This window comes from Microtus oregoni, unplaced genomic scaffold, assembly GCF_018167655.1.
Source record: "Microtus oregoni isolate MIOR12 unplaced genomic scaffold, Mior012 000058F_ref0000040, whole genome shotgun sequence".
Taxonomy (NCBI): domain Eukaryota; kingdom Metazoa; phylum Chordata; class Mammalia; order Rodentia; family Cricetidae; genus Microtus; species Microtus oregoni.
The window spans coordinates 6,977,524-7,003,121 of NW_024543834.1; the positions used below are offsets into that span (position 1 = coordinate 6,977,524).

General features: G+C 40.3%; 1 protein-coding gene across 1 annotated transcript in view; it reads left to right on the top strand.

Moving 5' to 3' along the window:
- The window catches only part of Gen1 (GEN1 Holliday junction 5' flap endonuclease), a 32,468-nt gene that overhangs the window by 1,133 nt on the left and 5,737 nt on the right, over window positions 1-25,598 (top strand). The window contains exons 2-12 of the mRNA XM_041639408.1: window positions 5,631-5,855; window positions 6,710-6,896; window positions 10,637-10,813; window positions 14,709-14,819; window positions 15,692-15,765; window positions 19,077-19,144; window positions 20,052-20,202; window positions 20,831-20,867; window positions 20,991-21,071; window positions 22,029-22,159; window positions 24,127-24,188. Of these exons, the coding sequence (XP_041495342.1) occupies window positions 5,695-5,855; window positions 6,710-6,896; window positions 10,637-10,813; window positions 14,709-14,819; window positions 15,692-15,765; window positions 19,077-19,144; window positions 20,052-20,202; window positions 20,831-20,867; window positions 20,991-21,071; window positions 22,029-22,159; window positions 24,127-24,188 (1,240 nt within the window). The 5' untranslated portion in view covers window positions 5,631-5,694. The remainder of the gene's footprint in view (window positions 1-5,630; window positions 5,856-6,709; window positions 6,897-10,636; window positions 10,814-14,708; window positions 14,820-15,691; window positions 15,766-19,076; window positions 19,145-20,051; window positions 20,203-20,830; window positions 20,868-20,990; window positions 21,072-22,028; window positions 22,160-24,126; window positions 24,189-25,598) is intronic.

Below are 25,598 nucleotides of genomic sequence, written 5' to 3' on the forward strand. Positions count from 1 at the left end.
ATTTAACTATTTCCTGTCTCTTCTTTAAACTTTGACAGAGCAGAAAATCTGCCTTAATAAAAAGTGGTTTTGCATAAATCAAGCTATTGACTTCTTTTTATGTTCTTTACATTTGATTCATTAGTGGAATTAGCAAGGGTCTGTGTTTTTCTCACCTCGTTTGGTTTTATAATTAACCAGTAGAAACTTAATAGCTTTTAAGGAAGCTTTAGGAGCATGAATGGATTTATGGGCACCATATGGCTACTTCAAAGGATCTGTTTTTGTTTTAACTTGAAGAAGATTCTTCAGCCCTTTTTTAATGTAGAAACCTAGCTTCTATCAAGCCATAATCTGGATGTTCCTGCTACCAAAATTGATCTTGAGAGTCAAAGGCTGATAGGAGCTGTCATTTGTCTGGTTTAATATGTCTTACTTTCTAGACAGGCTCACTGTCTCCCTGAGGCTATGCGATTGATCACTAGTATATCCAAAACCCAAATCCTAGGCGTGTGGACTCCAAATTCAGTGCTCTTTTCACTAAATGAGACCCACTGAAGCTATTCATAAGTTATGAAACTATTTGGTATACATTCTGACTTTGTTGGCTCCTTTCTTGTTACATAACTAATTCTTTAAAATTAGAAATTTAGGAGACACATTTGTGTTGACTGCATCAGTGGTTATTACAATATAAGAGGTTTGACTAGGGGCCCACAAGTTTATATACTTTTGTAGTATTTTAAGTTTTACTTAGTGCTAATCCTTCAGTTATGGAGTATAACAAAATCAAGAACTGTCAGTATTGTCTTTCAGTTCAGGAATACATCTTAAGCACAGTTCCATTTGGTCTCCTTTTGGAGTTTCACAAGCTTTTAGAGTCTTTAAACTATTGTCATGTAATATCACTTCAGAGAAATGATGGTACAGAGAGAGAGAGAGAGAGTGAGTGAGTGAGTGAGTGAATGCAGTGCATGGTGGCTTAAAATAGATGATGCAGCCATACTACACATGGGTCACGCGGGATCCTTGAAGATTCTCAGGGCCTTTTGTTTATTTTAAAAATTTGGGAGTTTGGGGTCTTTAATGGGTGGGAATGGAGTGTTGTAAGGTCTCTCGTGACTGCTTCCTGCTGATTTTGTGGGCATAGGAGAGTTGAGATGCTTGATCACATCCTGGGGTGGCTGATTACTTTTGTGTTTTTTCTGGGCTCTGTGGAACTGGCTGTCTGGCAGCTTGGACCTTGCAAGATGCTGGAAAGGCAGAAAATTATATCTGGAAAAAATTTTAGATCCTGGTGGTTAAGGGAGGAGAGTTCCAAGATGGAAGATAGAGGGGGGCTTTTTGAGGGGGTGTAGAGGAGGGAATTTCCCAGGGATTCCTGAGACAAGGATAAGAAGGAAAAAATTAAATGATACATATTCTTGGTGAGTCTGGTCCATTTAGATAGGTCCAGTTGGCTCCCTGAAGCTTATGGGAAAAAAATGTTTGAAAAGAAATAAATTTTAGACATATTAAAAGCTTATAATTACAATGCTATCGCGTTAGAATGGAAGATAGTAGGGAAGAAGGGGGAATTATTAGACCCCTCAGTATTTTACCTGAAGCAAATCTTAAGGCACTTGTTCTCATTTAGCATCATGGTATTACCTTAACATCCAGGAGACAGGGCTGGAGAGATGGCTCAGAGGTTAGGAGCACTGACTGCTCTTCCAAAGGTCCTGAGTTCAATTCCCAACAACCACATGATGGCTCGCAACCATCTGTAATGACACCTGATACCCTCTTCTGGCCTGCAGGTGTACATGCAGGCAGAACACTGTACATATAATAAATAAAACATTTTTAAAAAACATCCAGGAGACACTGCTGCACTCAGTGATAAACTTGTTATGTTAAAGTCTGTTGTGCGAGGTTTTGGAGTTTGGGACTGTGAATGTCCCCAAACTCATTATTGTTTCTTACCGCCTGGGCTTTTGGCAATCCTTGTACCTCCAGCTCTATGCTTAATGTTGGTCCCTGTAATAACAGCTGAGTGGTTAACTGGAAATTTAAGTATGACATTGGAGATATAGAGAAGTTGGTAAAGCAGATAGGAGGAAGACGGAGAGTATATGGAGTTTTTGGCACAGGAGAGATGACTGCGGTGATGAGACTTATTTTTCTGGAACTGGAGAAAGAGTGGCTGATCTTGGTGTCCCCTGGAACTTAGGGAGTTAAGTCCCCTGTTTGTGTTACTGTGTAGGAGGAAGTATCTTGAGCTAGAAGAGTAAAAAGTTTAAGGTGGGACAAGTAGATCCAATTAAGAGTCTCTCAAGCTTGGCAGCTGTGGGGGTTACAAGAATTACCTTAGCCGGGCAGTAGTGGCGCACGCCTTTAATCCTAGCACTCGGGGGGCAGAGGCAGGCAAATCTCTGTGAGTTCGAGGCAAGTCTGGTCCACAAGAGCTAGTTCCAGGAAGGGCTCCAAAAGCTACAGAAAAACCCTGTCTCAAAAAAAAAAAAAAATACTTTAAAGGGGCCCTGATATTTAGAGGAAAGGGTTGAGGTGCATTGGTCTGGAGAGAGAATAGTACTTGATCTCCTATTTTAATCAGCAGTTGGCATGAATTGGCACATAGTTGAGGTAATGAGTAGTCAGAAAAAGATGGGATAACAGTGGAGTAAGCAGGTGATCAGGAAGGGGAGAGGTTTTAGGTGAAACCAGCCACCCATACATGAGTTCAAAGGGCAAGATGGAAAGGGGGCTTTTGGTAGAGTCCCAAGCCTAAGAAGGGCCAGAGGTGAAGTTTTACCCAGTCTAGGTGAAACTCCTGATTCATCTTAGCAAGAACATTTTTATGGAACATTTAGTTTGTTCTACATTCCCTGAAGACTAAGGATGGTATGGGATATGAAAATGCCAGGGAATGTTAAGAGCCTTAGATAAAGTTTGAGAGCTCTGGGAGGTAAACTCTGGGCCATTATCTCAATAAGGAGAGGTTGGAATTCCAAACCGGGGGTAAAATTTCTTGAAGAACGTCAGAAACTATCTGAGCCCTCTTGTTAGTGGTGGGAAATGCTTCAATCCACCCAGACACGGTGTCCACCAAAGCCAGGAGATATTTAACTCGTCTGACTGTGAGCATATGTGTAAAACCAAGTTGCCAGGCAGTTCCTGGACAGATGGCTCAGAGGTTAGGAGTCCCTGGCCTGGTGAGTGGGAAAAGGAAAGCTATGATATTTGATCTTGGGATCTTGTAATTGGATAACGATGGGGAAATGGTGTTTAGCAACAAAAACGGTCTCATCGGATCAAGATGAGGAGTAGGGCATGCTCAGGCCCAGTGACCAGCTCTACATTTGAAACACAGGCCTGGTGGTTCTCGAGCCGGGGGGGGGGGGGGGGGGGGGGGGGGGGGCAAGGGAGCAGCACAAACAACAAGGATTGGGCGGTCAGAGGGCCCTGGCTAGCGCATGACGGTGATGATTAAGGGCTTTGTCATTCCACTCAAGGAACACCTTAAAAGCCAACTCTAAGACTTCTGTCAGAAGGGTCAAGGGGCCTTTCTCCAAATGTCTAAGTTTAGTTTTCATGTTAGGGTAGCACTGAGGGGGGGTGGGGGAAATGAGTCATGAGGAACTACCTTCTGTGGTTTTTGGATCTAAGTTAGTATATTGTAACAGGGCTTTAGTGAGGCATTCTGAATGCAGGATTTTCCTTTGTATCTTGAATGACCCCTGAGAGCTTATTATAGTTTACTGGCTTGAGGGCAGCCTTATGGAGACCTGCCAGAAGGCAAGTTAAATCCAGTCCCTAGCTAAAATTACACCTGAGGTATGTGGTTCCCACTTGGGGACTGCCTCCGTCCCCAGGGGTTTTGTTGCGTGTGTTTGGTGAACCTAGTCTGCATGTAGTCTGGCCTGCTCCCAAACTCGCCTGTGTTCTTCAGGAAGTAGGTTATTAGATAGGATCATATAGATATCATGAAAGGTGAGATTATAAGACTGGGATTTAGAGCTTAGATAGTAAAAGGCTTGGATATAAGGAAACTCCTTCCATTTGCCTGTGTGCTGACAGTAGTTAGAAAGCTCCCATAGAGGCTGGGCGGTGGTGGCACACACCTTTAATCCCAGCACTCGGGAGGCAGAGGCAGGCAGATCTCTGGGAGTTCGAGGCCAGCCTGGTCTACAAGAGCTAGTTCCCGGACAGGCACCAAAGCTACAGAGAAACCCTGTCTCGAAAAACCAAAAAAAGTAAAAAGAAAAAAAAAGAAAGAAAGCTCCCATAGAATATCGAGATCAAAGGTTTCGTTAGGCAGCCACTTTAAAATGTTATCTAAATTGTAAGGAGGCCATTTTTTGAACAAAGATGGACAAGTGTGGAAATCTGTAAGTAGGGCATTAAGGCCTGGAGTTTCAGGGCCTCTAAAAGGCATCCCAGGGGGAGGCTGGATTGATGGTCTTGGATGGCTTGCAACCTACCCATAGCTGAAACCATGAAAACCTGCAAAAAAAAAAAAAAAAACACCACAAGGCTTATAGGGGGAAGTCTCCCCTCTATGTGTGGGGTGTAAAATGGTGGCGAACACCACAGGGCTTGTAGGAGAGCATCCTCTACCTACAGGGTGGGGTGTTAAAGCCTGACTGGTTTTTTTCGGGGGTGACTCAGAAGCCAGAGAGGCCACAGCAGGGACCACTGATGACTGGTCAGAAAGAAAAATCTGAGGAACCCTGGGCCCCCAGTCGCAGAAGGGCTGACCCCAGGTTGTCCAATCATGATTTCAGCTAACAGAAGCAATCCAGAGATGAATGTCAGTGAAGGGCTCAACCATAGCCATGAAGGTCGTGGCTGGGGGCTGTCCCCCTACCCCCATATATAAGAACACCAAAAGATTGCCGGGACCTCAATGGTTAATTCCTTGGGTTCAGAGAAACAGTTAAACTGATCAGAATGGGGAAGCTCACCAATTTAAGCTGATATTGTATGTAGAAATTGCACTCAGGCAGATGGAACACGTGGTTGTTCTGAAAAAATACCCAGTTTCGGATCCCAACTCTGGGAGAAGGGCAGGAGAGCCTCCCGAGTCTCAGCACCAATGAAATTACCTGGTGCGAGTGAGAAGGAAACACAAAACACAACAAACCTGCTTAGGAGTTTATGGGGGGGGTGGCAGGCCTGGTGAAGGTCAGCGTGCAGAGAGAGAGAGAGAGAGAGAGAGAGAGAGAGAGAGAGAGAGCGCTGAAGATGATGTGGCCAGCTTTTAAGGGCTGCCTAGTCATGTGCACAGGGGGATGGTGTGTCTGGGTCATATGCAAATGACGGAGCTCACATGCATGCAAGGGTTCATGCAGCTGCGTCATACATAGATGTTGCACACATGCATGGCCCTGGCACCCGGAAGTGTCAGCCATGTTGTGTGGCTGAATCATTACACTAATTCTTTTGGATGGTAGAACAACAGGTGACTTAAATACATTGCTTTAAATGTCATTATTCCACAATGAGCTCTTTATATGACTATACAATTAAAAACAATACCTTTTATAAAAATGTAACTCTGTTTTTGTCCAGTATTTCCTACTTCATTTCTTCCCTCCCTATTTTCCTCCAGAGTTTCTATGAACTAACCTTGGATTTGGGGTTGTTTTTGTTTTGTTTTGTTTCTTTAGCAATTTGCCTGCTTCCGTGTTCCTTGTCTAAGTGTACTTCAGATAACAGCAGATAACCACCAGGATGGGAGTGAAGGACTTGTGGCAAATTTTGGAGCCTGTAAAGCAACATATCCACTTGCAGGATCTTAGTGGGAAAACCATTGCTGTCGATTTGAGTCTGTGGGTATGCGAGGCACAGACAGTGAAGAAAATGGTTGGCACTGTCGTGAAGCCCCACCTCAGGTATGGTAAAGGTTCTAAGAACATGGTCTCGAAAAGAACATAGATGCGTGATTGTGTAGCCAGTCTTGGTGTCCTGGCTTTGTTTCAACTTTTTTTTTTTTTGTCTTATATTTGAGATTTTAAAATAGAGTTAGCCTGTCTTGATCTGCCATTTTAAATATATATCTCCTACTCCAGGCTTCAGCTCACGTATCTACCATCACTAGCATGCTTCATTTACTGAAAGCCCAGCACTGAAAGGCCATTATCTCCCTCCTTTATCTTTCATCTCCAGTCCATCAGTAATTCTTGCTCATTCGGCTTCCAAAATACCTATGTGTTCACAAATTTCTCTTGCTGTCCAGAGACACATCAGCCTGTGCCAACCTCATGTCTTACCCAAATCTTCTGCTGGGATGGCATTTCCACCTCCTGTTCTTAGCCCCGCCCTCCAAACCAGCTGGCAGTCTGTATACTCAGAAATCGCCCTTGCTAAAAACCGTCAACTATTTGTCCATTGTCCTTAAAACAAGACCTTAATAAATAAAATATGGGCCACTGAGCTAGTTAAGGAGATAAATACACACGCCACCAGTCCTGACAACCTGACTGTTATCATTAGAACCCGCATGGTAGAACAGTAGAACTACTTCCTGCAAGTTGTCCTTTGACGTTCATGCAAGAACAGCGGCATGCATGTGCCTACACAAATACACCACTCACACACCCTCGCGCGCACACACACACACACAAATAAACATTTAAAATGTGTCATTGCATCTGACATTTTTTGTATTAGCCCTTAAACCTTTTTTCATACTGCTATTTGGACTTGTCATCAATATGATGATTAATACGTCATTTGTATATTTCAGGAACCTATTTTTTCGTATCTCATATTTAACCCAAATGAATGTGAAACTGGTGTTTGTAATGGAAGGGGAGCCACCAAAGCTGAAAGCTGATGTCATGAGCAAGAGGACTCAGACTCGCTATGGGCCTTCTGGAAAAGCAGGCTCTCAGAAAACAGGAAGATCACATTTTAAGTCATTCTTACGAGAGGTGAGCATTTGGATTCAGCTAGTAATTCTTATTTGAATTAAGGAATACATTTTATAAATGTACTTGACTTATTAACTATATCGTGACCACAGGAGCAGAGATTTTATGATAGAGTGAAACAGACCTGAGACCAAGTTCTAGCACCAGCGTTTAGAAATTAGGAGATAACTGGGTAGGATTTCTAACTTATTTACATTTTAATTCTTAGTGAAGTGGGGATAGTGATGCTCTGCAGTACTTTTATGAATGCTGAGTAAATGCTACAGTCAATAACCCATGGCAGGACCTTAACTGTCCTCCCTTCTAACTCCAGCAGCTCTGAATGCTTGAGAGCCTAAGTCGTTTGCTTCTTTGATAAAGGTTAAGGGCACCACGAGTTTATGAGAATGACATAATACTTGGGAGGCAGTTTGATAATATGTCCATTTAACTAAGCAGTGGTAGTAGGTTCTGTGCCAATGACCTCTCCAGCTATGAGCCTCTACCAGGACTACAGTACCAGAAACTTCTAATAAAGGGCCTCAGAGTCATCAGAAATCAATTGTCTCCTCAACAGTCACGATACTGTTGTACAAGTGAGTACCTCTTGTCTAGCAGGTTGGTATTGTAGCATGCAGTCTAAGGAAGACTGAGGTGAATTTTTCTTCCCCCAGATATATTCATAGCATAGCACCTTCTGGCACTTTGAAGGCTACCCATCAGGATTTAGGGGATTTCTCTTGTTACAGGATCTTGCTATATAGAACAGGCTGCCCTTGAACTGGCTATGTAGCTTAGAGCAGTCCTAAATCATGGTCCTCGCTGGCCCTTCCTCATCAAATTAAAATGTAATTACATCACTTTCTCCCTCCAAGTCCCCCCCCCCTGTAGTGGGAGTGGCGGGCTGTGTCCCACCACCCCGCTAGCTTTACACCTGAAATAATTACACGGAAACTATTCTTTTAAACACTGCTTGGCCCATTAGCTCTAGTCTCTTACTGGCTAGCTCTCACATCTCGATTATCCCATTTTTAATAATCTGTGTAGCACCACAAGATGGTGTCTTACCAGGAAGGATTCAAGCCTACATCCGTCTGGGGTCAGAGAATCATGGCGACTGACTGATCGGCTTTCTTTCTCCCAGAATTCTGTTCTGTCTACTCCGCCTACCTAATTTTCTGTCCTATTAAAGGGCCAAGGCAGTCTCTTTATTTAACCAATGAAATTAATACAAAACAGAAGACTCTCCCCCATCATCTCTCTTTCTCTCTCTCCTTCCATATACCCTACTCAAAATTGATAGCCTCTTTTTCGTGTGTGTGTGTGGTTTTAGGGGTGACTACTTTGTATGAGATTGCCAGTTAGAGAACTTGTCTCTGGAAAAAACTAGTTCTCCCTCTCTCAACAGTTATTAACTGCCTGTGGCTCTTTGTCTAGGTGTGGGACCCCATGAGATTTCCCTCCTTTTAAGTTAGCATGTCTTTTGATATTTCAATGTTCCAATCTTGTTTATGGCATCATTTCTAGAAGAGACTACTTCACAGCCAGCTTCCTGGTATATTTTTAAGAAGTTATTGGAGTGTTCAAATAATTTTTATTGTTGGCCTTTCACTTAATGCATCATAGACATAGTTCCCTATTGTTGATTTTTTTTATTCAAAATTATAACTTCAAGTGTTTCTATACCATGTATGGGGTTATAAATTATTCTTATAAGTGCATATCCTTTATATTTTAACTTCTCCATTGTTTATGAAATTATGAAATTTTTCATGTGTAATTTTTTTCTTACCATTGAAGATTTAGAATAAAATTATTCAAAAATAGAATTGACAAATTGACGCTCTAGAATTTTTTTTAAGTTCTTGGAAACACTTTCCTACTAACACAGGTATAAAAGCAATTTTGATGTTCATGATAGAATATAATATAATTCAATCATGGTTAATCCCAGTACTTGGGAGACAGGTGGATATCTATATGTGATTCTTGATTTTCTGATCTTAGTGTTTTAAATAATTTCCAGTTACTGAGTAGTCATACTTAATGACAGTAGTTGAAGTAAACACCTGTGCTGGGGTCTAACAATTTGCTGTAAAATTATTCCTGGATGTATCTGTGAATCATCCTTAGAACACTGAATATGCTGTATCTTTATCTATGTCTCCTTCAGGGAATTGCTCCATTCCTCCTGTTGTATTTCAATTCTTATGGTGCCCTTAGGCATTTTGTATATATTCAGTATTGCTTACCTATGACCCATTTTCATATTTCGGCACTCCCAGGAGGTTGAAAAATACAAATTAATCATCCTTTAACACCAAACCGATCCTATAGAATAAGTAGAGGAAAATCGCAACCAGCCATATCATAACCTGTGTGCGACTGCTTTAGAAGGAGTTATGAATATAAATGGCACACAAAGCTGAAATTACTTTGCTTAGCGTGGAAAGGTAATCCCTCAAGAGAAGACATGTTTGTTGCAAAATGTTTCCCCAGAGTCACTGCGCCAGTCTTAAGACTGTTGGCCTTGGCTGCGTCTGGCAGCTTTTTGTGTTATGTGTCATACAAAAAATTAAACATCATGAGCAACAGATGTTAATTCTGTCACTGTAGAAAGTACATTGCATAGCCTCTTTTCTCTATATTCAGCGTTCCTCAATTCGGAAAGAACCATAAATGGCAAGGAAAGTGAGCTACTATAGTTCATATGGCTATACCACAGGCTGCTCAGCAAGATCAAAGCCATAACCCAAAGAAAACTCAGAATGGATTGTTTATGCATCATGAAAGGATAAAATCACCTTGCACAGGATCTGAGTTCCTAGGAAAAACCAACAACTTATCCTTGTGAGAGTCTTCATACTGTTGCCTGGCACTATCCCTTGGGAAATGCCACCAGGTAGGGGACTGATGAAAGACTAAGGATACCACCAGACTCCAACTTGGTGAAAAATGAATGTTATTGAGGATACTTACAAGAATACAGGTATGAGGTCACTTAGAGTAGCGGGAACAGCTGCATCACCAAAAGTCTATTCCACATAGGCCACAGCTCATAAAAGCTGGAAACCTGGAGTGCACTGCACAACCTGCTACAGTTCAGGGAGTCGGGGAGTCTGTTCCAGGTGCCTGAGTTTCTCTGAGTATCTGAGGTGGTTCAGCAGGGTCTTCTTTTTCCAGGTAACTTGGCTAAGCTGTCTCTTCTAGGCAGCCCAGCTCTATGTCTGTCTCTCTCTCTCTCTCTCTCTCTCTCTCTCTCTCTCTGTCTCTCTCTCTCTCTCTTAGGTGGCCTGACTGATCTAACAAGGTTTCTCAATAGTCCCTGCAGCTTAGATATACTAGGGAAGGGAGGAGCCTAGTGTCAGTAATCAGGTCAGGGGCTTTCTGAGTCCTTAGAGTTATTTCCTGATCTGAGCATTTTAAGCATTCCTGCAAGATGGAATGTTTTCACTCCCTCTTAGAACATACTGTGTAAATCCCAAGCATAATGCTGCAGAATTCTCAATATTTCAGTGTTGCTTTCTACAAGATGACACTTTAAAAATTAAACAGGCATAACCAAATAGTTATTTTAATTATCTCACGTAAAAGGTTAGCAGCCTTTTCTTAATGCTATCAAATTATTCAGTGTCCAAATTTCCAAGTGTTTCTTGAATAACACAAGTTTTAAATGCCCTAAAGATAACTACTAATACTTTTAATGTAGAAATAATTTAATAGTGAAAAATTGGATGTCGTGTACCTCCTCTTTGTTTCAGTGCCTTGAGATGCTAGAGTGCCTGGGAATCCCCTGGGTCCAGGCTGCCGGGGAAGCTGAGGCCATGTGCGCTTACCTTAATGCCAGTGGCCATGTGGATGGCTGCCTCACCAATGACGGCGATGCATTCCTTTATGGAGCCCAGACTGTTTACAGGAATTTCACTATGAACACAAAGGTACTTCCTTTCTTGGTATTTGTACAGTTCATTTCTGAAGAGTGACATTGAGATACTATGTATAAAATCCTTCCATGATGTCTGGCAAATGGTTATTGCTGAATAAAATGCTTACTAATTAAAAATGTCATTGTTATACATATAAATAAGCTAGAAAACATTTTGAAAGTTTTCACCATAAATGTGTGTGTGTTTAGATTTAAATTTTTTTAATAATTTGTGTGTAAGAGGTAGAGAGTATGTGCATTTATGAGTGCAGGCATTGAATCTTCCTGAAGCTGGAGGTACAGACACCAGTGAGCTGTCTGACATGTGTGATTGAAAGGAAACTGGAATGCTTTTCAAGAGTAGTGTGAGTGGTCACTAGCCATCCCTCCAACCCTGGAAATAAAGATTTTGAAGTGATGGAGATTATAAAACTGATTATCAATAAAAAGTAAATTAATAAGCAATTTTTAAAGGCATTGTGGTCCAGCAAGATGGCTCAGTGGATAGGAGCACTCAACTGGCGTTTGAACCCCAGAACCCACATGGGGGGAGAAAAGAACTGACTTCTACAGCTGAACTTTTTTATTTTTTTTGATTTTTCGAGACAGGGTTTCTCCGTAGCTTTTTGGTTCCTGTCCTGGAACTAGCTCTTGTAGACCAGGCTGGCCTAGAACTCCCAGAGATCCGCCTGCCTCTGCCTTCCAAGTGCTAGGATTAAAGGCGGCGCCACCACCGCCCGGCTACAACTGACCTTTGCATTCTGCTCATTCACCACAGCACACACATCCACATGCAAATTCATTAATTAATTTTAGCTAAAGCATTGCCAACTGGCTTATTCTCTTCAAAATGTGTATTTCTTACTAATGTAATACAAAATTATGTGTGAAATGCATTGCTTTGTCCCAGAACTTCTAGTTTCAGTATTAATCCTCAGGACACCTCCAGGTGTGCAAGGAGAGGGATAAAACACAAGATATTCTTTCTTGCAATATTAATAACTACAAAAAATTATCAAACCTCCCAAGGTCCCAATGAGGAACAGAAGGAGGGAGAAGATGAGCAAGGAAGTCAGGACCACGAGGGGTGCACCCACCCACTGAGACAGTGGGGCTGATCTATTGGGAGCTCACCAAGGCCAGCTGGACTATGACTGAAAAAGCAGGGGATAAAACCGGACTCTCTGAACATGGCGAGCAATGAGGGCTGATGAGAAGCCAAGGACAATGGCATGGGGTTTTGATCCTACTTCATGTTCTGGCTTTGTGGGAGCCTAGCCAGTTTGGATGCTCACCTTCCTAGACATGGACGGAGGGGGGAGGACCTAGGACTTACCACAGGGCAGGGAACCCTGACTGCTCTTTGAACTGGAGCGGGAGGGGAAGAAGGGTGGGAGGAGGGGGAGGGAAATGGGAGGCTGGGAGGAGACTGAAACTTTTTTTTTTCTTTTTCTCAATAAAATAAAGAAGGCATTGTGCTCAAATAAAAGAAGTCCTACAATTTCCTTTTCAAAAATGAGATAAATAAAATGTAAAATGAATAAAAAAAATTAGCAACCCAAATGCTTGTTGTTGAGGAATGTTTAAATGTTCCCCAGTTATGATTTCCAACTGGGGATTCTTGCCAATTATCATTTTTACTGCAGCAATTCAGGTGGAAGAAGACTAGGCAATCTCTACCTAGGCATTTGGTATATTACAGCCAACAAAACTAAGCTTCATGCCATTTCTCTCAAAACACTAGTAGGTTTCCACAAGAAGTGTTATTGCTAAGTCAGTATAATCCTATGCTAAGCAGTCATATAAAGGTATGTCTTAGAGCATATGGTGCACACCTTTAATACCAGCACAGTGGATATGGGCAGAAGAATCTCTGTGAGCTCCAGGTCAGCCTAGTTCACATAGCAAATTCACTGAAACCCTGTCTCAGAAAAGGGCGGGGTGAGATGTGCTCGTGACGTAAAAATATCCAGGCATAGTGTTGGTGGGAGTGTTACAAAACAGGAGTTTTCTATAATTCTACCTTTATTAAAAATAAAGTTATAGCACTCATGAGGCAGGGGCAGGCGGATCTCTGTGAGTTTGAGGCCAGCTTGGTCTACAGAGCTAGTTCCAGGACAGCCACGGCTGTTACATGGAAAAACCCTGTCTTGAAAAACAAAAACAAACAAACAAAAAGAATTAGTAGTATATATTAATAATAAATGTCAGAGAAAGGAAATTTTTTTTAGAATAAAGTGTACCAAGCTACTAATAATTAACTTTAGGTAACACAGTTACAGTGAATGTTTTCTATGGTATATACTATACATTGTACTTTTTAGACACCAAAAGCCATAAAGAAATTGCCCACTATGAAAGGTTTTTCTTATTTAAATGTAATATTTTTGGTAATTAGATAATTTTATACATGAGTTCAATGTACTTCAATCATTTACCACCTGCTCCTTCCTGGTCTAACTCCCACCCCTACTTGCTCTATCTTAGTTTGCTTTCTGTGTTATGATAAACACCACAACCAAAAACAAGTTGGGGAGGAAAGAGTTTATTTAAGTTATACTTCCAGGTCATTGTCATCATTGAAGGAAGCCAGTACAGGAATCTGGAGGCAAGAACTGATGGAGCAGGGAGCCGTCAGGGAGGAATGCTGTTTTCTGGCTTGCTCCTCAGAGCTTGCTCAGTTTGCTTTTTTGTACAGCCCAGGAAAACTTGCCCAGGGATGTCACTACCCACAGAGGCCTGGGCCCTCCAACATTAGTCATTAATGAAGAAAGTGCCCCCAATGACTTGCCTACAGACCAATCTTATGGATATACTTTCTCGGTTGAGATTCCTTCTTTCCAGATGACTATAGCTTGTGTTGTTGACAACAACAAAAAAAAAAAAAAAACCAGCACACCCTTCCAAATTCATAGTCTTTATTTTTTGGTATTTTTTATAGCCTATGGTTCTAGTTTATAATGACCATGTATCATTGGATATGAGACTATCCACTTACAACATGGACAACCTACTAGAGTTAACACCCTTGAAAAAGATTGACTCTCTCACCCACAGAAGCCAGCAGCTGTCAATAGTTCTTCAGCTAGGGGTGGGGGCTCCTAAGCCTCCTCTTACTCAGTTCTGAAACGTTGCTGTCCTCATCTTTGGGGGCACACACAGCTGCTTTGAGCTCATGAATGCAGTGATTTTGTCATGTCCAAAAGTCACTCTTGCTCCTGTCCTCCCAGCCTCTAGCTTTGCACTCTTTCTGCCTACTCTGCTACCATGATTCCTGAGCCTTGGTGAAAGGAAGTATGATATGCATGTGTGAACACTGTACATACACTTACTCTCTGCACATAAAGCCCATTGCTTCTCTAGTGAGTTCTGACAGTAAAAAAGTCTATAGGTACAGAGATGCAAACTTAGAGGGCAGTTTGATACTATATCCATTTAGCAAAATATAGTAGTAGGTTCATCCTGGGGCCCATGAGCTCCCCACCCATGGGTCCTTGACCAGATATACAGTACCAAGCATGTGTTTGCCTTTTGTAGAGTGCTTCTTAAATCCAATCATAAAGCAGTTACACCCATAACAGATAGCATTCACTAATGAACCCAAGGCAAATCTTAACATGCTGGTCATGATTGTAGCTCACAGGGCTCATAGCTGAATTACCTTATTGATGATTTTCTCGTCCCCACAGCAGCAGTCACAGCACCTTCTGGTACTTTAAAAGACAGCTGATAACGAGGAACTTTCAGTTACACTTTATCCATTTGTTGAAATATCACGTTATAGATATTGTTGTGATCAGGATCATTTTGTTGTTTAAATTTCTAGAAAAAGACTTTAAATGACAAGTCATTCTTTCTATTGTTTAACATAAACCACTTTGAAGATGAAAACTCTGTGCTATCTTTAGGATCCACATGTTTACTGTTACACGATATCATCTATCAAGAGTAAGCTGGGCTTGGATCGCGATACCCTTGTTGGACTGGCAGTACTTCTTGGCTGTGATTATCTTCCAAAGGCAAGCTGAGCTTATCATTTCTTTCTCAATATTTTCACATGGGGTGTGTGTGTGTGTGTGTGTGTGTGTGTGTGTGTGTGTGCGTGCGCGTGTGTGTGTGTGTGCGCGCATGTGCATGCATTCAGGTGTGTGTGTACATAGTATGTGTATATAATTAAGTATAAGACATTGACTCTCAGAAATAATCAGCAGGACTGATGAGATGATTCACAGGCGAAAACACTACAATGCAAGTGTTACAGCCTGAGTTCTGTGCCTGAGATACACATAAAGGTGAAAGGGGGTAAAACAAATACACAAAATTGTCTTCTGACTTTCCACGGAAGCCATGGCACAGATGCTCATACACATCATGCACACACGCATGCACACACACACACACACACACACATATACACAATAATAAGTAATAAATCCAAAACTATCAGCATCTCAGATAATGCTATAAAAAGCAACTTTGTGACAATAAACATTACAAAGGCGAGTTCAGTAAGTGTTCCCATGACTTCAGCCTCAAAGAGATTGACATGTATGTTTGAGCAACCTCTCAAAGAAGTTTAAGAGTTCCTCTTTGTTTGATAGCAGTGCTGGCTTCTACTATGGCTTTACCTATTTTTTAGCTCTGTATTCGTCATAGCTGTCTAGCTGCACACACGTGCAATGCTGTTGTCGCTGCTGTAGAGAGCATCATTACTGAGGTAATCCATTCATGGCTCCCAACACTGTATCACATTTTCTTCATAAGGATAAGGATTAGGAAGATAACTGTTTATTAAATACCCTGTGTAAAAAGCAGAAATAACTATTATACCTCTATATGCATCCCATCACTCCAGATTAACATATAAGTTTCTTTCTCCACTTTATGAAAGGGAGTGCCTGGAGTTGGAAAAGAACAAGCGTTAAAACTTCTGCGGATTTTGAAAGGTCAAAGTTTGCTTCAGAGGTAACTCAGTGTTGCTTTTTACTCCACACTGGACACTTAATTCTTGTTGGACTTAGCAGTAAGTTTACAGAAACAATTACTTTTGAAATACTCTGTGTTTTCATTTTTGGTGATTAATTCCTACTTATCTTGAACTCTTCCAGAAGAAGAAAATGAATATGTTTGAAACATGCTATTAAGTGTAATGGTCTGTCCAGTCCCTTTAAGAGACAAGGGCCCGCCACTCCCTCTCCCCCACCCCCCTTACCCCATAGGCAGACCTTCCTGCTTGCTGCCCAAGCCTCTTCCTTTCCATCTTTCCCCTAAGAGGTAGCTGCTGCTGTGGATCCTCCTGCCCCCCCCATTCTCACTCTCTCTCTCTGCCTCTCTCTTCTTCTCCCTTCTCTCCTTCCCTCTTTTCCCTTCCCTTCCATAACCCACTAAATAAATATCCAATCTTACTTTGCATGGCATGCCTATCCGTCTTGGTCTCTCACCCACCATGCGGCTCCATGCAGGAACCACTGGCCCTCAGGACCTGCGGGCCACTCGGGGGCTCCCTTCCTGCGACCTGGCTGCCGTCATGGCCTGCTGTGGTCTTGGGCCCCGCTGCCCACTGCCCCCACTCCGGGACAGCACAGTGTTTTATGTAAACCACAACATTTAAGTATGGACTTTTGCTTCATCACACATGGTACAGATACAGTAACTTAAAGCCATGGACATTTTCCCACAGGTTGTTTTAGACAGTTAGCATCAAGTAAAGATGAAAACATTAAAATAATTTTGTATGTAATGTTTTGATAATATATTTAATTTCTACAAATGAAGTACTACATAGCATGTTGAAAATATTTAATAAGTAACTTTGCATAAACAACTTTTGCTTTGGGCCAACAACATGACTCAGCAAGTGTTAGGAGTCACAGTGCAAGCCTGACCACCTGGGTTCATTTGATTGCTAGACTCCATAATGAGAGGAGAGAACTGATACCTGAGAGTTGTCATCTCACTGCCATACACACGCCTGTCTGCACACGTGTACGTGTACACCAGCACAAGTCCACACCAGCATGTACACACACACACTGTATAGGTATGCATATGCACATAGTTAATATTAATATTAAAAACTTCAGCTTTGTTGTTTGTCTTGCTGCTATATATTTAGTAATATATTCTAATTTGAGCTCTACAGATGATGGTCTAATTAAGATATAGATTATATTGAAATTTGCAAACTACTTAAATTCTCTTAAAACTTGTGAATTACGCAGGGCGGTGGTGGCACACGCCTTTAATCCCAGCACTCGGGAGGCAGAGGCAAGCGGATCTCTGGGAGTTCGAGGCCGGGGCCGGCCTGGTCTACAAGAGCTAGTTCCCGGACAGGCACCAAAGCTACAGAGAAACCCTGTCTCGAAAAAAAAGAAAAAAAATTAAAAAAAAAAACTTGTGAATTACATATGCTTGATGAAAGCAATAGTTTATAAAAATTAAGATTAATGACAGTAAGCTATAAAATAAGAAAGAAATGAAACCTGGGAAGCTGAACATAGTCTTGACCAACCCTCAGTAGGTCTGAGGTACTGTATTTCTCAAAAGAAAAGGTAGCAGAAGTGAAGAAATGACTGACAAATCTTTCAAATTTCTGTACCCTGTCTTACAATGCTTTTCTTTTAGGTATAAAATGTTGGTATAGCAAAGTCTTCAGTAAGTTGCTGAAGGACCTGTGTGATTATTGTGCCAAAACAGAGAAGAAATGGTATAATTTGACATGGGAATAAATAAACGAACTCTCAGATTTGTTTTTGCCATGAAATAAAGAATGAGACAAAAGTAAATATGGTATTTATCTGACTCTGAGCTACTCTTATTAAAATAGTGTCAGCAAATAGGTATTTTTTGACAACATTTAAACATAGTATTATTAAAATAGTGTCAGCAAATAGGTATTTTTTGACAACATTTAAACATAGTATTTACACTTGAAAATGATCAGAATTTTTTATAATTATCCATTCTCATTTTGATAATTTATAGTATTTTCCCTATTTTTTAATCTTTGAAGTTCTATCATTTATCCAGAAGCTATTAATACTGATTTTTAGAATACTACTTTAGAATACTTTAGTTATTCTTGATAGTAAATGAGTCAGAATTTCCAATAGTTATTTATTTACCTCAGTACTACACATTACCCTGAAAACTAAATGTTTTATGACTAGCATCTAGGTCTTCTTGAAAGAATTATGTTAACTTGAAACTTTAGGCAAAACCAAAAATTTTATTACTCAAAATTTTAACAGTTGCATACATTTCTTAAAATCTTGCATTAAACAGAAACATTTTGCCATTTGTATGCAACAAATTAAGAAAAGGAAACTTGTAATGGTAAAAATGAAATGCCGTGGATCCCTGAGTGACTGCAGTGGGAGCGGACCATGAGACCATGCTGCAGGCCCCCGAGCTGGGGTTGGTAGTGGACCCCAGAGCAGCCAGTCCCAGGCAGGGATGGCACACAAGATCATGCCACAGGTCTCCAAAGACAGCTAGTCCTGGGCGGCAGGGGAGAGACAGATGGATAGGCGTGCCATGCAGAGTGAGGTTGGATATTTATTTAGTGGGTTATGGAAGGGAAAGGGAGGAGAGCAGAAAGAGAGGGAGAAACAGAATGGGAGACCGAAGAGGGAAGAGAAGTGGGGAGAGGCAGAAGCTGCCTCTTCGAGAGGGAGACGGAAAACAAAAGGCTCAGGCTGGAAGCTGAAGATCAGTTTGCCTCAGCGGATGGCGGGGGAGTAAGGGGGAATGTCTCTTAAAGACACAGGACAGACCATTACAAAGTTGATTAGCATTTTAAATTATTTATTAAAATTTTATCCAAAAACTTAATGTTTTATTTATACAAACACATTACTCTATCTTTATTTCCATTTAAAAATAGTGACTGTACATCTAAGTCTGCCTGTTCTATACTCTGGCACATGGTAACAATATGGGAAAGGACAAATATAAATTATTCTCCCCATATATTGCTGCCTAGCAAACTCATCAAACAGGAACAAAAAGGCTGATCACAGTGATTAGATAAACATCTGCACAGACATGCACATATGCACACTCTGCTTCCCTTTGCAATTCTTCTCTACCTGGGACCACATGTAAAGCTTATAGAAAATAGCATTTTTCCAGGCTATCTATGCAAGTGGGTTTATGAACAGCAAGGAGAAAATAATTTGATAGATTGAAGGGAATAGGATAAAATGACATTTGAGAACATTCTTTATTACCTCATTTTTTTCTGTTTTTAATTTTTAACCCATTTTCTAATAAAGGTTTAACCAGTGGATTGAAGAACCTTGCTCTTCTGCTCCACAACACTGCTCTGTGTGCTCCCATCCAGGTAAGCAGGCTTAGGACACTCCTCCAGAGCATTGGAGTCTGAGTCTTCATTCACAGTCCTGCTCCTCATACTTCGGGAGGGCAACCCAGTGAATACTGAATCTGCTCATGTTTATTTTTCATATGCTTTATATACCCCAAACCTAAAGGGGAGAAAAAGGCAAAAGACTTGTTTACCATGATACAAAGAACAGAGTAATTACCTCTTCAGTACCTGAAACAGCAAGTCACTATCCTGAGTTAAGTATTCAGTTGTTTAGGTAGGACAAGCAAGGACCACATCTTAGGCCAAGCTTCCTGTAGGCAGCCACTCGCTGGGTCAAACCTCCCGTGGTAACCTTGAAGGATCAAGAATAGGCCTGAACGCTTTGACCTTTGGTCAACTGGAAGGGATTCAGGGGGCTCTGGCACTGACTCAACAACAACAACAAACAAAACCAAAAGGTATCCCTGAATGTGGTTCCTTTCACCCATACCTGAGCTGCAGTCTTCCTTCTCCAAGTATAGTTTAAAACAGCCCTGAGTAACTGAGACATACACACTGACAACGGACACAAAGTGGGCAGTCTTTTCAATAAAGAAACCATTTCATGAATTATTAAGGGAATAATCTTTCCTACTAATAATTACGTTCTACTTTCCTACCTTATAGCTACTATAAACCAGAAGTTTTCCATTATTGGACATAAATTAATTAGTACTTCAAATAAATGAGTATCCTGTGAGCAGTATCATGATAGTAAGTTATAATTTGTCCTCAGAACCACTCTGGTGTGCATTATTCTTTCAACCAGCTGCACAGATAATAGTAATTTTGAGATTTTAGATAGCGAGAGAAAAAAAATGGTATATGTCGAAACTCATTCTGCAAAGCAGTAAAAGTCACACATCTTTGTGTCTCCAAAAAGGTTCGCCTAAGGATCACGAATGTAACGGATGCGCGTTATGTAACAGTGATAGATACTGTGAACCACACGATTATGAATATCGCTGTCCCTGTGAATGGCACCAGACAAACCATAGTAGGCAACTAAATAAAGTAGAAAACAATATTAAAAAGTAAGTTGTTTTGAGCCACTTAATGCTTTTTTTATGACTTGTATAGAATCTGAGGTTGATTTACTTCCCCCACGTCTAGATTAATCATGCCTCACACACTGTGTTGTTGATTCTGTTAAGACAAGTTTCATCCATCTAGACCAGTCACAGTGGCACACACCTTTAATCCCAGCACTTGGGAGGCAGAGAAACCAGCCTGGTCTACTTAGCATGCTCCTGGCCAGCCAGAGTTACATAGTGAGACTCTGTCTCAGGAAAACCAAAGGGAAAAAAATCATCCATCGAAGGAGCTGACGAGATGGCTTAGCAGGTAAAGGTGGTGCTGCTACGCCAGTGACCTGAGTTTAGTCACCAGAACATACATGGTAGAGGAGAGAACCTACTTCCGCCATACGTGTGCTGTTCACGTTTGCCTACACAAACTCACACACACACATAAATAAATAAATATTACAAAAAAATAAAGATAAAATTCATCTGAGAAGGTAGCAGTTTAATAGTTTTCCAGAGAAAGGCTTGGAAATTGTATATAAGATATCTTACGTGGGTATTTGTTATAAAACGAGATTGGATGAGATTTCAGTCTAATTCTTTGATGGTCTTTATAATATGTGTGATTTATCTCCAGGAAAGCTTGCAGTTGCAAAGGATTTCCATTCCATGAGGTAATAATAATCCAATTATATATTTATTTTCAAATAAAATAAATAATAAATAAAAATAATAATAAAAGATATTTTGAAGTTCTCATTCCTTTTTTTTTGTTGTTTTTGTTTTTTTACACTTAGGTCATCCAAGAATTCCTTCTGAATAAGGATGAAATGTTAAAACCCCTCAGTTATCAAAGACCTGATTTATTATTGTTTCAGGTATCTGAAAATAAATTCTTACTTAATATTAAAATTAGGCTGGGTGGTGGTGGTGCACACCTTTAATCCTAGCACTCAAGAGGCAGAGATAGGCAGATCTCCGTGAGTTTGAGGCCAACCTGGTCTATAGAGCGAGTTCCAGGACAGGTTTCAAAGCTACAAAGAAACCTTGTCTCGAAAAAAAATAGTAAAATTAGATATGAGGAAGATCGGAAGGATAATAACTACAGTGTATAAGAGGAGACATCAAAACTAAGACAGATAGCTATTGACTGTCCCTATATTATTCAGCATCTGTTTATAACCTTTACCCCTTAGCTATGCTAGGTCCATACTTTCCAGACCATAAGGCAAACACAAGCTGCTTCTCAGAAGATTCTCAGTCACCATGTATAGACACATTGATTCCAGGAATATATCTGGGAAAGAAGGGCTTGGGACAAGGGGTGCTATTGTCAAATATACTATATGACCCTAAATGTGAAATATCCTTAAAATAGAAATAATATTACCACCTCATCAAGTCACTATGAGGATTAAATGCGAGTATTTTAACCCCTGATGTTGTACTTAGGGGGAAAGGATGGCTGAGTAAATCTAGTTTCACTCCACCCTGTTGACAACTGTAATACAGAATGAATTAAGTATTTTCCCACTTAATCTACATAACCTGTCAACAGGGTTACCTTCTCTTCACTTAAAAATAGAAAAATGGCCTAAGAGGTCAAGGCACTTTACCCACCATATTGGACATAAGCTGGCCATCTGAATAGAGAACCCTCTCAACCACATTATTCTTTCACTGTCCTTAGGGAGCTCTTTTTTTTTTTTTTTTTTTTTTTTTAGGGAATATTCTCACTAATACTATATTAGCATTACTCTTAGAGAAAAGATAATGTTATCTGAGAGTATTTCTTGTTTGAAAAGTTTTAATATTTATTTTTACTGTATTTATAGAGATTTACTGCTCAAAAAATGGAGTGGCCCAGTCACTATGCATGTGAGAAATTGTTGGTGCTTTTGACCCGCTATGACATGACAGAAAGAAAACTTGGAAGAAAAAACTCTAGTCAACTACAGCCAATTAGGTAATGGAGTTTAAGGAGCTGTATGGTTGGGACTAGAGAGATGGCTTGGCAGTTAAGAGCAATTGTTGCTCTGGCAGGGGACCCGGGTTCGCTTCTCAGCACCCATCTGGTAGCTCACAACCATCTGTGACTTCAGTTCCAGGGGATCTGATGCCCTTTTCTGACTTCTGATGCATTCTACATGCTTGTTGTGCACAAACATACATGCATGTAAAAATATACATACATGTAAAATAAATCTAAAAAATTATTTTTAAACTATTAAAAAAGTAATTTTGTAATAAAGACTTTCCACTTGAATACTTGCTGACTGGAAGTATTAATATTTCTCCCCTAGTGTATACTAGTTGTTTTCCAAAGGTGGAGGAAAGCCTGAAAATTAAAAGCATAGTCAGGCCTCACACTCAAGACAACATAGTAAATTCAGGTATTAACATACTTTCAACTTCTTTTTTTTTTTGATTTTTCGAGACAGGGTTTCTCCGTAGCTTTTTGGTTCCTGTCCTGGAACTAGCTCATGTAGACCAGGCTGGCCTAGAACTCCCAGAGATCCGCCTGCCTCTGCCTCCCGAGTGCTGGGATTAAAGGCGTGCACCAGGCTGGAAAGATGGCTCAGCGGTTAGGAGCATTGCCTGCTCTTCCAGAGGTCCTGAGTTCAGTTCCCAGCAACCACATGGTGGCTCACAACCATCTGTAATGAGGTCTGGTGACCTCGTCTGGCCTGCAGGCATATATGCAGACAGAATATTGTATACATAATAAATAAATATTTAAAAAAAAAAAGGCGTGCGCCACCACCGCCCGGCCATACTTTCAACTTCTAATGCATGCTACTTAAAAAGTATAAAAATGTACAGAAAATATAAAAAGCACAGGGCTTAACGAAGAGCTCTTTCAGTGAACCAAAGAAAACAAAATGATGGAGTAATATAGAATAATATTTTAAACTATAAGAAGTATAGATCAACACAAAAAGTGAAGCCAGAGGAAGATGTGAACTCAAAATTGGTCAATAATTTTATGAAATGGGTGAAATTATTCACCTGCATAATTATACTCACATAATTTTAATGATTAATAAATGTCAAACTAAAACCCTTCATTTTGGATTGTATTCCAAGTGTTAGTCTTAAATCATTAAATACATATTTTGAGAGTGTTATTTCTATTTGTTGTGTATTGGCATGTTTTTTTACTAGAAATACAATATCTGACTTTCAAACAATTACAGTAAAAGTAAGAAATAAACTACCAAACTAAGAGTATATAGGAAGGAGGAAGTGAGTAGCAAAGAAAAACATTGCTAATAGAAAACATAAAATTTATGAATGAGTTCAACTCTCACTAGTCCTAATAAACGTAAGTGGGTTAAATTTATCTATTAAAATGCATATTGCATTGAATAAGTAATGATAACAATTTTCATAAGAAAATTCTAAATAGGTATACAAAGTTCAAAAACAAACATTTAAGATTTAATAAGAAAGTACAAAAATACTGTAACATAGTAGAATTTCCAAGAGAAATCATGGAAAAAGCAGTACTACACAATAATGACAAAATATTGAGGGACTAGAGAGATGGCTCAGAGGTTAATAAGACTTGTTACTCTTGCAGAGGACCTGTGCTTAATTTTCAGAACCCACATGGTAGTTCACAGCCATCTGTCAGTGCAGTTCCAGGGCATCTCAGTCCCTCTTCTGACCTCGGTGAACATCAGGCATGCAGCTGCTGCACTCACAAATAAAATAATAAATGCAATGAAAACATATGTATATATATTGAGTTAATCTAACAATTTTCAACTCTGCCTCACAATGAAATTATTCAACTGAGTCCAAAGAATCTAGGCATTGATTCCTTATATCTTTACTTAGAATAAATATGGATGGAAATTGAAGTGTATAAATTAAAATTTTACAAATAGCTTGTACAGTTAGACCTCAGTATATAAATTTGTTTTTCAGAGTTGTTAATCCCCGAATCAGAAATGGAGTTCGCTGCCTTGAAATAGAATGGGAAAAGCCTGGTATGTATTCATTATACACAGAATGTCTAATCTACGGCGTTTGATCCAAATGTGAAGTAGAGAGTGAATGTTTAGAAAGCATACATGCTTGTGAAAAGTCATGAAAAGTATCACATGTACTATGAATTATGTTTTATTTTACCTATTTTAAATAGATCTTGACTAATCAAGGTGATAAACCTCAAGTGCCTTTAATTTTAATGTCTTTGACATTTCTTTAATTTTGGAAATGTTGTGATTCAAATTTCTTTAAAAATTGCTTCCACAAGTGCTCTGTCTTTGGACTATCATAGTTAGATGTTTCTAAAGCAATTGAGGCGAGAGAGTCTTAAGAATATTTCCTCCCTTTCCTTTATCCTGTTTAGTTCCTGTAGTAATTTGTACTTTTGCTACAATGTAAAAATTGTGAAAGACCTGGCTAAGCTTCCAAGCTAGAGGCAACAGACATGACTGGAGATTCATGGAGTTTTATTCCATCCTTTTGTGTGCAGGTACCTGTGTGTGGGGGTGTGGGAGCACACATGGGCATGCTACGGTGTACCTGTGGAGGTTGGAGAAAAATTTGCAGGATTCAGTTTTTTGCTATCTCATTTTAATAAATAACAAAATATAAAATGACATACAAGCATAAAAGTTCACAGACTTTCCCAACTCAAACGCTTTCCAAGTTCCATCTCTTTAAAAATAAATCCAAGTTCTCTTTTAAAATTTCAAGTCTCTGGAAAACTACAAAATCTCTTTAAAAATCCAAAGTCTCTCAACTGTGGGCTCCTGTAAAATTAAAATAAGTTAAATACTTCCTTTACTCTATCAGGGAAAAGCCAGGGACAGTCATGGTTAGGTTAAAGCAAAACCAAAGTCCAGCAGTTCAGGGTTTAGTGTTACACTTTGGGACCCGCTCACGATATTCTGGGCTCCCCTAAGTGCTTTCCACAGCCCTCGGCACACACAGCTTGTCTCCTAGGCTCCAGCCGGCTCCACATCCCAGCTGCTGCTGCGCATGGCAGTCCTTCCACAGTACTCGGGTCTCCTACACTTTGACCAGTGGCCTTTCCTGGACTCTCTTCATGGTATCATGACCCTTTCAGTTCTGGGCCTTCAACTGCTACTAAGGCTGCACCTTTGTTCTCTTCTGGCTTCTCAAAGTGCCAATTATCAGCATCTCTCTATGACCACCCCTTCATGCCTTCAAAACCACCTAGAGACTAATACACATGACCAACACCAGCTGCCCACACAAGGAACAACCATGGCTACCTCTGGAACTCAGACTATGTGTGTTGGCCCCAAGGAAATACTTCTCAAAAGATCTTACTCAATGATTCTCTTTTCTTTATCACCACTAATTTCTCATCCCCAGCTAAGCAGCATCAATTGTCCCAGTAATACAAAGGTTTCACTTCAGGGGTA